General features: G+C 37.6%; 1 protein-coding gene across 2 annotated transcripts in view; it reads right to left on the bottom strand.

Annotated features, from left to right (window-relative positions):
• Nucleotides 1–231: 231 nt before the first annotated feature.
• LOC107660514 (cyclin-dependent kinase 19) overlaps nt 232–11,205 on the bottom strand; it is a 58,265-nt gene continuing 47,291 nt past the window's right edge. The window contains exons 8-13 of one of the 2 annotated variants that reach the window (XM_016449835.1): nt 10,327–10,396; nt 9,982–10,054; nt 6,823–6,920; nt 6,180–6,258; nt 2,680–2,889; nt 232–877 (exon numbers count right to left, since the gene is read on the bottom strand). In XM_016449835.1, coding sequence (XP_016305321.1) covers nt 764–877; nt 2,680–2,889; nt 6,180–6,258; nt 6,823–6,920; nt 9,982–10,054; nt 10,327–10,396 — 644 coding nt within the window. In that variant the 3' untranslated portion in view covers nt 232–763. The remainder of the gene's footprint in view (nt 878–2,679; nt 2,890–6,179; nt 6,259–6,822; nt 6,921–9,981; nt 10,055–10,326; nt 10,397–11,205) is intronic. The other variant, XM_016449836.1, reaches the window with a different exon arrangement.

The following is an 11,205-nucleotide window of genomic DNA, read 5'->3' as shown; positions in this document are numbered from 1 at the left end:
ACAAAAACGCATCGATTCTCTACAGAAGGCCTTTGTTCACCCCCCGGAGCCGTGTGAGACACTTTTTTTATGGATGGGTGCTTTTTATTTCACTTCTTTTGGACTGATGCATGCAACACCCGCTGAGTGGCATGAAACAGCTTGAAAGATCAAAGACAATTTTTAATATAACTCCGACTGGATTCGTCTGAAAGAAGAAAGTCTTATACACCTAGGATGACTTGAGGGTGAGTAATTTATGGACTAATTTTCATTTCTGGGTGAACTAACCCTTTAATGACCAATTGTAACAAGCCTCATGTCACTTCTATCTGTAGCTATGACCCGAATAGCATTTGGCTGATCATTTTGAGACTGTTTTGGTCTAACGGTGGTAAAATAAGAATGAATAAGCATTAAAGATGCTAAACAGTCAGCAGACTCGTAGGTATGGTTGGTGTTGGAGCTGGTGGAAGTTGTAATACAGTATATTGAAAAACTGTTGAGATATTGAGGAAAATGCCCAATTATGGCTCTGCTTCTTTTGAGGAGCTCTGATCGAAAGAAAGGAATTGTAAAGTTGTGCTTTGGTTGGAGTAGCATTTGCTGAGGATTGTGGGATGGCAGGCGGCTTTGTAGGGGAATAAACTTGGGTTTTATGTTTATGTTGGGGCCATATTACGGGACAGACCCAGCAATTCATTTTTGAATTACAACACTGACTTGCCTGGCTTTATGCTTGTGGTTAATATTTCTTTTAAGTGCTTATGTATGTTTCTGAGTCTCAGTATCGATGAGACTGATGAGAGTGCTGAGATGAGGACGAGTATCCCATAGTGCTTTGCGACTGGGTAGAGCCTTGGACAGTGCTCTGGTAACCAAGCCGCGAGCTGGAGTGCTGCAATGAAGAACAAAAATTAATTATTAAAATGATCAAGTATTTTGCATGACCAAGTTTTTTGTAATACTGAGCTGAACACTAACTTGTAACTAACTGAACACGACTAACTTGTATATTGTTACATAATAAACATTTATTTCATTTACACACCTGATGTGTTTCGAATGACTCTTGTTGCTGGATGCACAGCAAGAGTTTGTCTGTTCAGCTCTGACTACTTTGATGGCTGATTGCAACTTCTGTCAGATTGTGCTATATGCTATGGCAAGAGATGTGTTAAATATCATTCATATTTATGTTTGCAATCTTTTTTCTTGATTTGATGGTTCTTTTATTTTGCAATTTCAATGCTTTATTTATTTAGTTTTAAAGAATAAAATACGAAACTGCATTGTGTGGGCTATGAATTCAGAACAGGCAGTGGTTTACCTTTTTAAATATAATATTGTGAAGCATTCTTACAATGTGATAAAAGTTAAGCATAAAAATAAAATAGTATGGGCCTGCATCTGTTTCTGATTATATTTTTCTAATTTTTTTTATTTTATTTTTTGGGGGACCAAAATAGTCTACATAAAAAAATAACAATCACAAACATGACACTTGTGAATAAAATAAGTTATCTTTTCAAAACAGTTTCAAGTGTTGACAGCTCCATTCAATTAAATTTGGATTGCATTCTTTATGTTATAAACGGTCATGTTGGGTACAGAATTCATTCTCAATGTTGGGTATAACATTCATCATCAACGTCAGTCTTACAAACAAGTTTGGTGGAGGAATATCTATAATATCTAGATACTAAATCCACTTACACATTCCTGCTTACATTATGAATGATTACTCAATGCCTTCAATCAAAATGTAAAAAGTTCAGATTTTTGTGTTATAAGTAGTCAGATTTAGACTTGGCAAGTTTTCACAATCTTCACACTGGAATTATATCTGTGTTCATACCCATTATACTGGTGTTATCGCTGGCTGAACGCTAGGTTGTGCTAGGACACACGTGCAGTGCTTTCAGCGGGGTGTCTGAAGAGGAAAGACTGAGGAACTGCATTATTTAGGGCTATTCTCTGTGTTAGGATATTACCATAGGAAGAGGGGAAGATGGGGAAACTTGACTGTTTCAGTTTCCACAAAAATATTGTGCAGCACAACTGTTTTCTGGAGGATTATGAGATGCTATGCTTGTTTAACATGCACAATTTTTTTTTAATCTGAATTGTAGGGCTGGGAAAATAAATCGATGCATCGCGAATCGAGAAATGATTCAGCATCGAGTCTGAGATTTTCCGGATGCATCGCGATTCTGTCTCGAGTTGATTCTGAGCTTAGTTTTGAACAGCAGATGGCGCTGCATGCTTTAGAAACAGCCGGATTCTGCTTGTTTTCAAATCCTTGCACACACTTGAACCTAAAATAATCATTCATAAAATATCGAAAAGGTTGAAGCGAATCACAAGGGTGTTCACGGTGGGCTGTTTACATTAATCTCGCGTCATGAAAGCATTCTGAGCCGAGGTGAAATTACAGACTCAGCGAACGCACAAGTGCTCTTCAGCGTTCTTCTTCGTGAGCGTTTGAGTGTGCAGATAAAAACTAGATTAGAGCGCCATCTGCTGTTAAAATCTAAGCTCAGAATCGCTTCCAGAGGAATCTCGATGCATTCGGAAAATCTCAGAATCCATCCACGAATTGATTCTGAATCGAATTATCGTCTCAGCCCTACTGAAATGCAGATGAATGGAGAATTCAGATATCTGCCCCCCAGCGCCCCCTTGAGGCACTTCTTTTACCTGGTAGTCTGTTTGAAGAACACTGGTTCCTGAGGTGCGAGGTTTTTTGTTTGGTGGCCCCTGTTCCTGTCCATGCTGTATGGAGGGGCCCGTGTTGGCCCCTGCAGTGCCTGATGTGCCGTTGGTCTGCGCTGAGCTCTGCTGTGTTGGAGCCTGCTGTGTCTGCGTTTGTGTCTGCGTCTGTGCAGCCGTCTGCTGGTGCTGCTGCGTCTGGTTCGAAAGATGACCACATACATACAACAACATATCACTGCGCTTTGAATGCTACCTTTGATTATTTGGCATTGAAAGCTGGACAACCATTTTAACGTTCATTATTAATTTCAGGATTTTATTATTTTGCAATAATAAACACTAAAACTTTTGTAAGACCACGATGAACAAGAACATTACAGTGGCAGAGTGCACATAGATAACAGTTCTTTCAGTGTGCAATATACTGGTGAATTTTTTTTTTTTTTTTTTTACAAATATCATTTGTATCATGGTTTGGTTCAAAACTGAACCAAACTCCACTTTATATTCAGGTCTTGGTAGAAAAAAAAGTGCATCCTCTTTGTTGAAGAACTTTCCTTCTATTTAGCCTTTTCCCTTTAGTTGCTGTCAAGTTTTACTATCCACACTTGTCTTATGCCAGCATATATGGAGAGAGAAGGGATTGGTAACTGATGATTGATTAAATAACATCAGGATTAACGAAGTATATATAGAGAGATGACAAAAAGGTCTTGTGTGCCAGGAATGGCTATAAAAACGTGAAAACAGGAATGTATAAAAGAGAGGTCATTAAAAAGAAAACATGCATGCTTGTGTCAACTAGTAAGAGAGACGGCCAACTTTATTTAGATTAAAACATGGAGATTAAATTAAATTGGTAAAAATAAAAGATGTTCATTTTTATAAATCTGTTTAATTGCAACATACATGACTGTGTAAAAAAGTTCTTTAAATGTTTATTTACGTTCTACATTTTTTTAAGTCAAAAAAATTGTGAAGAGTATTACAATTTAAATTTTGACTTGTATCGAACACCTCAAGTTTTATTCTATGTCTGAAATGTTGACCAACTTTGGCATTTTTTTTTTATTATTGGCATTCGCTGATAAGTTATTCTGTTTGGACGATTTGGATGTCACTTGTCTCTTTAAATTTACATTAATTTTTATTTTTGTGAGCTTTCTTTCTTTTACATTGGGTCCACTAGGCCAGCGAATGTAAGAATTATTTCCATTGCAATTAACAAGCTTGTATAGACAAAAATATTATAAAATAAATATAAATTTGATTGATGGAAATTGACGGAATGCAATTGTTGTGAATGTGCGATTTACTGTCTTTAAATTAAATAGTGTGATATCATATATAACATCCATCTCAAAGACACAGTCAAAAATCTACATTAATCAACCAGTAATTAAAAAAGGCATATTTCTAGCTCTGAAATCTAATAGGATAAGTTGCTGTAAAATATCCAAGAGTCCTGTGTAGGCTAGGAATACATGTTAAAAACATCCAAAGATGTTTGTTGACATGCTGGGCAGCAACAGTTGGAGACTGTCAAAGCTTAGTTATGGTGTTTACTTAAATATAATTTTGAACAAAACAATTGCTCATAATAAATCATTTAATTTAGCATGAACGCACTGGGTATGCAATGTCAGCGTCTTGTGTTTTGTGTATGAATGAGGAAATGTTCCAAATTACCAAATTCATTAAGGGAAACCCACTGAAAATGGCACAAGAGAATAAAAGATGCAATCTTAAGTAGACTAGTGTTATTAGATGCAGCTTTTTTGTGTGTGCATATTTTTTGTACACGCAAACCTTTTGTAAATCAGGGCCTTTGTGTGGTAGGAACCCAATCCATGTCTGTAGGTCTCTGTAATAATGGATGCGTGGTTCGGATATGTTTGCGAGGTTAATTTCCTCAAATACACTCACAGCCATCCTGAAATTGTGCTATCAAGAAAAGCAGCAGTTGCACGAACATTATATGGTGTGGCCAAAGCCACTAAATGTACAAGTAAATATTGGCTCACTCCAGCATTGCAGACGTGAGATGGTTATTTTATGCTGTGTGTGTGTTTGTTTGTTTGCCTTTTGCTTGGATTCATTTCATCCTTCAGTGACCGAGTGCAAAGCTTAACAACAGTGCTATCTGAGCTCTTGCTCTGCTGTTCTCTCTTTTCTGCACCTACACTCAGCTTCCCTCTTAGTTCCACTGGAATGAGTAACATTACAAATTAGCAGTAGAGACTATAAGAAAGCAGCCATTTTAGCAGATGCTTTTATCCAAAGTAGTTTGCAGTACACATTTTACAGGGACAATCTCCCTGGAGCACCAAAGTGCTCACAATGTCCTTTGAAGTTTTCAGACCTACAACTTTGCTAAAGTGAGCTTCAAAACTGCTCATACTTACAATAACCACTGTATAACCGCCTATGGCTGTTCAGACAGGCCACAAAACGAAATCAAACGAGTTCAGTGGTTGGTAGTCTGAAAAGCAAATATAGCCCACACATTATCTACACCATATTTAAATAAAAAATGTAAGGCCAAAGGAAGCATGTACAAAGAAAATAGCATAGGTCCTACAACAGATCCTTGAGGGACCCCACAAGTAATAGGTACCGAGGACAGTAATCTGTCCTTAAGAGAGAGAAAAAATCCTTCCCTTGTCCCTTGAATTCTAGTCCAATGGAATATGAATCACATCACAAAAACAAAAAGTAAGCTTATAATTAAATCTAATTCCATTAATTTTTCCAAAATTTATTTCAGGAACATGTCTGTATATGAGGATGGACTTAAACGCAGTCCTCCAGCTGAACTGAATAATCTATTTATGGTTGAAAACAGAACTCCAGGTGCATTAAAAGTGCAAAACGATATCAAAGCCTGCACAGCTCTCCATCAAATTCTCCCCTTAAAATATAAAAGAGACTTGTAACTATTTCTTATTTAATTTCCATTCAGCATTCCTGCCTAAGGATGCAAGTTTGATTCTTAAGCCATGGTTCTGAATGAATTTTATATTTCCTGACTTTATATGGAGCAACAGAGTCAACAATGTCTGTACAAACACAGTTAAACTGTGACTAACTCCTCTGGACCAACAGAAGGAGGGGAGACCTAATAAATCTCAAAAATGAGGTGGCTATATAAACTTCTGTGAAGTCCAGAGCTGTGGATGAAATAATAACATGGGAACAGAACAAAACAGGCTGAAGAGTGGAAGGTTTACATGGATAGAAAACATTAAACATAACAGGTATATGATCAGAGATATTAGAGATATAAACATTTCTAGTCTACTTCTTATATGTTTCTTGTCGTTGCAACCAATGTAGATCGACAACATATCCAAACAAAAGGATCTGATTTCATTCTTTGCAAAATTACAGTCTGGAAAGTCAGTGCTAAAGATCACATCTAAAAAACAAATCAGAACCGGACGCAGTGTGAGAAAAACGTAAGTTTTTTAATCAGCCATTGTTACCTTCTCTGTTTTCTCCTCTGGTTCATCCTCACTTAGAAACTCTCGTTTGGGGTAGGGAATCTGACATCCTGCAAATACACTAAAAACACACGCAAAACATGCACACAAAGAAAACATTAAAGCAGTTTTTATAGGAACTGCTTATGTTTCTCATGCAAATTTGGTCAATTAATTGCAGGTGAACAACTATGATTCTCGTTTAAGCAGCTATAAAAGCTGTTTGAAAGAGGAAAAACAGGAAATATTTGTGGTATGCTACACTACATAGTGAAAAGAAAGCAGACACCCACTTCTAATTTAAGGGTTTGGCTAAGTTCCAGTCAAAGCAAATCTTATTGCAATGGCACAGAACGACATGACGTGAGTTCCATAAAAAAAAAAATTAAAAAAAGATCCATTGAGTCCAAACCAAAGCTCAGACATGAACCCTACTGAACATGAATTAGATGAATGAACTTCCCAAAGCCTTGTTTCTACAGTTGGTAAGCCTTTAGAGAAGATTAACTCCCTATTAATGCTAATTGTTTTGAAAAGTACATGTTGAACAAGCACATATGTGTGTGGTGTTTGGGTGTCCACAGTGTTCTACTCTGAGATTACTTAGCATGTGTCTAAATGTGTGTGCATGTGGAATGAGACTTACTCAGATGTAGGTAAGGGATCCTCCAGGAAATATGGGTCCTGCAGTGCCTGCTCAGAAGTGATTCTTTTGCTGGGGTCCATAGTCAGCAATTTCTGGAGCTAGATTAGATTATATTAATTACTGTGGGAAGGATGAACTAGATTAGATCATTAGTTGACTAGTTGGTGTTGAAGCTATGATCGGGCGTGTTTTTTGGTCAAATTGGATGTATGGACACTAAATGTGGCAGTTTAATAGACTAACTAACCGATACTGAACAAATAGATAGATAAATAGAAAGGATAGATAGATAGAACATTAACAAATTATTTCACAAAACTTCCAAAGTTTTTATGTAAGAAACACTCTAATACAGAGCAGGATAACAAAATTGCTTATACGGTCAGGTCCATTTATATTTGGACACGGGCACAATTTTTATTATTTTAGCTGCTGACCAAAACATATTCAAGTTACAGTTATGTAATATGCATATAATATGGGCTTAAAGTGCACACTCTGAGCTTTAATTCGGGGGTATTCTCATCACAATTGGAGGAAAGGTTAAGGAATTACAGCTCTTTAATATGTACCTCCCCCCTTTTTCAAGGGACTATAAGTAATTGTACAGTTGACTCAAAAGCCATTTCATGGACAGATGTGGGCTATTCCTGCGTTATTTATACATCAATTAAGCAGGTAAAAGGTCTGGACTTGATTCTAAGTGTGCCACTTGCATTGAACTCACATCATGCGGTCAAAGGATCTCTCCATGCAAGTGAAACAGACAATTGTTAGGCTTCAAAAACAAAACAAATCCACCAGAGAGATAGCAGGAACATTAGGAGTGGCCAAATCAACAGTTTGGTACATTCTGCGGAAAAAAGAATGCACTGGTGAGCTCAGCAACATAAAAAGGCCTGGACATCCTTAGAGGACAACAGTGGTGGATGATCGGAGGATCCTCTCCATGGTACAGAAAAACCCTTTCACAAAATCCAGCCAAGAGAAGAACACTCTCCAGGAGGCAGACGTGTCACGGTCTACGTCTACAATCAAGAGAAGACTTCACCAGAGCAAACACAGAGGCTTCAGCACAAGGTGCAAACAAGGCCAGATTTGACTTTGCCAAAAAACATCTAAAGGCCGGGACACACCAAGCCGACTTCAAAGAACTAGCGGCGACGAAAGCCGACGGACCAAAAAGCTGCACTTGAACACACTGCACAGGCTACAGCCGACTGCAAACTAACACGTGCGTTCTGCGCCTGCGTGAGAGGAGTTAGCTCTCTATATAAGCAGCTGCTTGCTTACCATTTTGAATATCAGTAACGTTGATAACATTTCATTTATATCATTTTAAGCGGCTCATGTTATGAAAATATTTGCATATTGGAATGCTTGGGAAAGATCATGTAACATTAGAATGGACTTGTTCGCTAAACTGAACATCCAATCAGAGCTCTCACTCGCGCCAACGGTCCCGACGCTGATTTAACATGTTGACGAGAGCCGACGAGTGGAACACACCAAACAAACTAGCCTGACAGAAAATCACCGACGGCCGACCGTCGGCTTGGTGTGTCCCGGCCTTAAAAAAGCCAGACCACTTCTGGAAAAGCATTCTTTGTGGACGGCTGAAATTAAGATCAAACTGTACCAGAATGACGGGAAGAAAGAAGTCTGGAGAAGGCTTGGAACAGCTCATGATCCAAAGCACACAGCATCATCTGTGAAACATGGAGCAGTGTGATGGCATGAGCGTGCATGGTGTCCAGTGGCACTGGGTTACTGGTGTTCAGTGATGACGAGACAGAAGACAGAAGCAGCCGGATGAATTCTGAAGTGTATAGGGATATACTCTCTGCCCAGATTCAGTCAAATGGAGCAAAGTTGATTGGACGGTGCTTCATAGTACAAATGGACGATGACCCAAAACATACAGCAAAAATAACCCAGGAGTTTGTGAAGGTAAAAAAGTGGATTATTCTGCAATGGCCGAGTCTATCTCTTGATCTCAACCCAATTGAGCAGCATTTCACTCGCTGAAGACAAAACTAAAGGCAGAAAGAGCCACAAACAAATAACAACTGAAGACAGCTGCAGTAAAGGCCTGGCAAAGCATCATGAAGGAGGAAACCCAGTCTCTGGTGATGTTCTTGAGTTCCAGACTTAAGGCAGTCATTGCTTGCAAAGGATTCTCAACAAAATATTAAAAATGAACATTTTATGTATGATTACATTTATTTGTGACCTTGGACCACAAAACCAGTCATAAGGGTCAATTTTTTTAAAATTGAGATTTATTCATCATCTGAAAGCTGAACAAATAAGCTTAGGATAGGACAATATTTGGCTGAGATACAACTATTTGAAAATCTGGAATCTGAGGGTGCAAAAAAATCTAAATATTGAGAAAATCAGCTTTAAATTTGTTCAAATTAAGTTCTTAGCAATGCATATTACTAATCAAAAATGAAGTTTTGATATATTTACGGTAGGAAATTTACAAAATATCTTCATGGAACATGATCTTTACTTAATATCCTAATGATTTTTGGCATAAAAGAAAAATCTATAATTTTGACCCATACAGTGAGTGTATTGTTGGCTGTTGCTACAAATATACCCCAGCGACTTAAGACTTTTGCTTTTGTGCTCCAGGGTCACATTTGTCCAATTACATCTGAGCCCCTGATAATGGGGGGACTGTGTATAAAATGGTTGTAATTCCTAAGCATTTCATGTTATATTTTTGTTCAACTCCTTGAATTAAAACTTAAAGTCTGCACTTCAACCACATCTTGATTGTTTTATTTCAATTCCATTGTAGTGGTGTATAAAGGCAAAAGCACAAAAACTCTGTCAGTGTCTGAATGCTTCCGGACCTGACTATTTATCTTCATGTAATCCAAGTGACTCTGTGATGGTGGGATCAGATCTCTGTGTGGACCATGCCAATAGCTGTTGTAGGGCTGTTGTACAAATTTGACTGGATTATTGCAATATTTGCAAAAGACATGTCTAAAATTAAAATTTCCTACTGCAACACTAAAGCAAATGATTTACATAAGTAACCAACCACCTTAAAACTAACATTTTGTGAAACATATAATGTGTCTATGTCTTCAGAGTAAAGTTGATTCCATACTATTTGAAACAAGTGTACAGTAGACTCACCAGTAGAAACACTTTGCTGTCTGGTTTGACTTTATGTTTCTCCATGTATTTGATAAGACTGCTGTTGGCATATCTGCAATACACATTCAAAGAATGACTATATATACACTCTCAGTGGTAAAACTCTAGGTATAGCTAGTCTGTTAGCTGTGTTCAAACAATACAGAACTGAACGGATGCACTGCCTTGCTGTTCTTCTGTATACAGCTAGAAAGATTTACATCAACAAATTCAGATAAACACTCACATATATGAATATAAATCATGACATAACATGAACACTTATTTTGTTTTTGCTGTTGAGAATAAATTTGTTGTTACTCTGGAACAGAGCAACGCACTCACGTGGTTCTTCTGAAATCTTTCTGTAGCGTAGGATATTCTGGCATTTTCCGGATATCTTCCCAGTCTTTATCTAGGAATTACACATAAACATAGTATAATAGTGCACAGTGACATTTAACAAGGCTACGAGTCTAAATAAAGACTAATGATAATTAGCATTTGATACACTGTACTTACAACTAAAGCATCTGCCTTTACTGCTAGCTCTTTACTGAACAGTCCTGCATGTACATGCACTTATTATAGTAATTACAACAAAGGGGTTAATAACTAGGTACTAAACCTCATCCTACCCCCAAACCTAACCGTAACTCATGCAGATACCTTATATTACCCAGTACTTTCGAAGGTAAGTACACTGTAAGTACACCTAAGAGCATGTACTGTGCAGTCGTTAACATCTGTAATTACTCTACCAAAAACTCTACCTGTATCATAACCCCAGTAGCAAAAAAATGTAAAGTCAATGAAAGTTTTTCAGAAGCACACTGCATCAAATTCGGTGCAAACAAACACTCTTTCAGTGTTAAAAAACGATTTTTGCGATGCTAATCTTATTGCATATGCATTTGTAGAAGATTCACTTTCAAATGCAAAGTTTAAGGGAAGAGAGCATTTAAAGGGATAGTTCATCCAAAAATGAAAATGTGATGTTTATCTGCTTACCCCCAGGGCATCCAAGATGTAGGTGACTTTGTTTCTTCAGTAGAACACATTTGATGATTTTTAACTCTAACCGTTGCAGTCTATCAGTCGTATAATGCGTCACGAGCCGCAGGGTTTAATTTGGATTTGTCTGTGCATGTTTTTTTTACTCTCATAGATTTTGTTACCATTGCCATGCATTATACGACTGATAGACTGCAACGGCTGGAGTTA

This window comes from Sinocyclocheilus anshuiensis, unplaced genomic scaffold (assembly GCF_001515605.1).
Source record: "Sinocyclocheilus anshuiensis isolate Anshui unplaced genomic scaffold, SAMN03320099.WGS_v1.1 scaffold659, whole genome shotgun sequence".
Classification (NCBI taxonomy): domain Eukaryota; kingdom Metazoa; phylum Chordata; class Actinopteri; order Cypriniformes; family Cyprinidae; genus Sinocyclocheilus; species Sinocyclocheilus anshuiensis.
Note: the sequence above shows the minus strand (reverse complement) of the source record. Positions and strands in the feature narration are given on the sequence as shown.